Here is a 3,343-nt window from a genome sequence, read left to right as displayed (position 1 = left end):
GGTGAAATGGAAATCTGGGAGTTTTATTCTATATGAAACATCAATCTATAATTTTGCTTTGAAGTTTTATTCTAGCATGCGTGACTAAGTTGTAGAAGCTCTAAAGTTCTAATTTAATAGGCATCAAATAAGTCAAATTATCATATGAAAACAAAGTTGAAGTTTTTAAATTTAATCCATTATTACTACTTTGTGTAATTTGATAGATATAATGAAACGCCACCAACAAATTTTCATCATATGGCACGAATCTCGATGCATGACACGAATCTCGAGACGATATTTTAAGCATTAAACATTCAAATCTTAATAAAAAGTCATTCAAAACTCCGAGAACTCCGATTTTAGCAAACTTATTGTCAAACCGACCGGCTTGATGAGACGGGTCTAATGATATGAAAACTAGCCCAATCCGAGTTAAATTAAGCCCAGATTATGTCATTGAACCACACTTAAATGATTTTCGGACCATTTAAAAGATCAAAGGGTTGTCGAATATGACAAGTTTATACTTGAATCGAGCGGCTCGACAATATGAATCCAACGAGCCCAAGACCACTTAATTCTGACATCATTAAGGCACTCGAATGTCCAGTAAACGTCGTATGATCAAGGGAAGCTTTTTGTATCGTCTCATCAAAATGATTCATATTTCTGCATTAATTGCACCCAAAACACTATAAATAAAGCCTCATCCCTCTTAAAAGAGGGGGATGGAGCTGAAGTTTGGAGAGAGAGTCTGAGACCTTGAGGGTTGGCAAAGAGGGGCTTAGACCTTGAGGAGAAGCTGCACTTAAGCATCGCCGTCGTTCATCGTCGACCACCGCTGATCGTCGTCGAACACCTCCATCGTTGACTACCGCTGATCGCAATCAACCATCGCCGACCTTTGCTAACCTACATCGATCACCACAAATCAGACACTGTCAGTTAACGTTGTACTCTGAAAAATATAGTTACTTTTTCCTGTCTGTGGGATAAGAGATTTCTGTAATCATTAATCAATAATGGATTTTCACAACTGTGCTAGACCACGTGGTTTTTTCCTTTACGGGCTTTCCACATAAAAACTTTTGGAGTAGTCACTGTTTTTCTTACTTTTCATCTGAGTGTGTGCAGAATTCTCGTAAAACACTAAGACGATAATCCGTTACTGTACCGCCACGAATTTTGTAGCTCAAGTTATCTTATTTTATGGGCAAAAATTAAGCTTCACAACTTGAGCTTTTCACTAAAAAAATAGGAGCTTTTACATGCGTAGGAGTTTGGTTTTGCGTATTTACTTATTTCGAACCTATACATTGCTATTGACAGAATTCACACTCAGTACTCTTCCAATACACGAAAATAGCATATCTTTCCCTCTTCCATGCAATATCCACTCAACACAGATTTCAGCTCAACATAATGAAGTAAGAAAAAAAATGGCAGTCTGCTTATAATTCAGTTTGGATCCATCAAATTAATTCCAAATATTCAGATGTTTCTGACTCACACTTGCGCTTTGGACCTAACGGAATTAAAAAAAATTGCATTTTTTAAGTTAAAGATCAAGAATTTCGGCACAGTTGAGCAATTAGAGGAATTCGGTCGTTATTTTCGGGCGGGAGGTTGCCGCTGTGGAGGGCGAGCTCCGAGCGGATGAGAACACCTGTACAATTGTACAATAAAGATTTCATTTTTATTCGTTTCTTAACGTCACTCCCCTCCTTCCACTCCTTCCAGTTCCGAAAACCTATCGCCCTTCTGCTTCGAAATCTTCGAATCAGTTCTTCTCTGCTCCCATACCACCATTGCCACCTCTCGCCACCACTGCTTCTGCTCCGAAGCTATTCTTCTTCTACCGCGAATCACTTCGTAGCCCTCTCCTGTCCGATTACTTTTCCCAAAGAGGTCCACTGCTGCCTCCTCTGCTTCTTCTTGCTTCGGCAAAATGCTGCGGCTTGTGCATTCCTTTAGCCAGCATATGCATAAACCACCAGTCAATTTTCCCATCTCTCCATTCCATTTTTCTAGCCTTTTTCCCCTTTTTCGTAACACTCCCAACTCCAAGAACTCCTGCGCTCCCCTGTCCGTCAACTGGAATTTCCGTCCCGACCCCTGCCCCAAGCCTCTCTTCTGGAATTTCTATCACGAACAACATTTGTACAACCTGCCCGATGCTGACGTCAAAGCTGAAGACCCATCATCATGCAACGTCGTGAAGCTCCTCTGCAGCTTTGGCGGCAAGCTCATCCCCCGTGGCCATGACGACAGAAACCTGCACTATGTTGGCGGACAAAGAAAGATTATTGCCGTCCCCCATGATATCACATTTCAGGAATTTTATTGCAAGATGGAGAAAATCTATGGAGGCCCTGTTCGCATTTGCTATCAGCTTCCTGGTCAAAATTTAGACATACTTGTCTCAATTCACACTGCTGAGGATTTGGAGCACATGATGGACGAATTTGACTCTCTCTCAAAAAACTCCAATCATAAATCTGCAAAGCTTCGAATTTTTCTCCTCCCCCCATTCGACCCGGAGCCCCCTTCTGCTACTGGGTTAGACAACATGGCTTCTAACGTTAGCAGGCCGAGTTATATCGACACAACCAATGAAACACTCGCTTTTGATACAAACACCCGCAAAAGGCTTTCGAAAGACAACAATAAACACGCTGCCGCCACAAGAAACTCAAATTTTAGGGGCGAAGTAGTCATCAATGATGGTATGTCTCCTACCATACTCTCCATTTTTACAGTCATTTTTTGTTATCTTAATTTTTTAATAACATAGTTTGTGGAAATGATAATATTTCAGCATGGAAGAATCAAAATTTTCGAATTCGTTCGAATGTTGTTGGCACAAGAAATGTAGCCACGCAAACTGAAGAAGACATAAAAAGGCCTCACTTGCATCAACAACAACAACAAGGTGATTCAACCTCGCTCTTCAGTGATCAAGACCCATGGAAAATCTTTGGGTTTCAGCTTTCAAACTTATAAAGCAACCTACTTATAATATATTAAGATCTAAGATGTAGCTTTATATATAATATAATTAGTGCTTTAGTTATCTATAAACTATGCATATTTATCTTTTTCTTAGCCCAACGGATTAGTTATTATTTGGTACAAAAAAATGATAAGTTTGAAGTGAGAAAATCATTCATCTTCTCTTTGTTAATTTTATTTTTATCCTGTCATGTATGTTGTGATACTAAATGAGATCAATAGCTTCTAAACTTTTTTAGATGAAAATACCCGTTAATTATAATATAAAAACCCATTGTGTCAAATTATTATATAAAAATATAAAAATAACACTAAATGCTTTCTTTCTTTGAAATTCTACTCTTAA

The 3,343-nt window shown here is 38.9% G+C and overlaps 1 protein-coding gene across 1 annotated transcript; it reads left to right on the top strand.

Moving 5' to 3' along the window:
• The first annotated feature begins 1,933 nt into the window (after positions 1-1,933).
• Positions 1,934-3,108, top strand: LOC110036925. The gene is made up of 2 exons (XM_020741487.1): positions 1,934-2,711; positions 2,804-3,108. Exons 1-2 carry the CDS (start codon positions 1,934-1,936, stop codon positions 2,986-2,988), a joined length of 963 nt encoding a protein of 320 aa, XP_020597146.1. The 3' UTR covers positions 2,989-3,108.
• The last annotated feature ends 235 nt before the right edge of the window (positions 3,109-3,343 follow it).

Source organism: Phalaenopsis equestris, unplaced genomic scaffold (genome assembly GCF_001263595.1).
Source record: "Phalaenopsis equestris unplaced genomic scaffold, ASM126359v1 Scaffold212652, whole genome shotgun sequence".
Lineage (NCBI taxonomy): Eukaryota > Viridiplantae > Streptophyta > Magnoliopsida > Asparagales > Orchidaceae > Phalaenopsis > Phalaenopsis equestris.
The sequence above is the reverse complement of the archived record's forward strand: the minus strand, read 5'-3'. Positions and strand labels throughout refer to the sequence as shown.

Bases quoted from the DNA above. Each gene is read 5' to 3' on its own strand.
- LOC110036925 (XM_020741487.1), top strand. From the start codon at position 1,934: ATGCTGCGGCTTGTGCATTCCTTTAGCCAGCATATGCATAAACCACCA. The intron at 2,712-2,803 runs GTATGTCTCCTA...ATAATATTTCAG, and splicing joins CGAAGTAGTCATCAATGATG to CATGGAAGAATCAAAATTTT.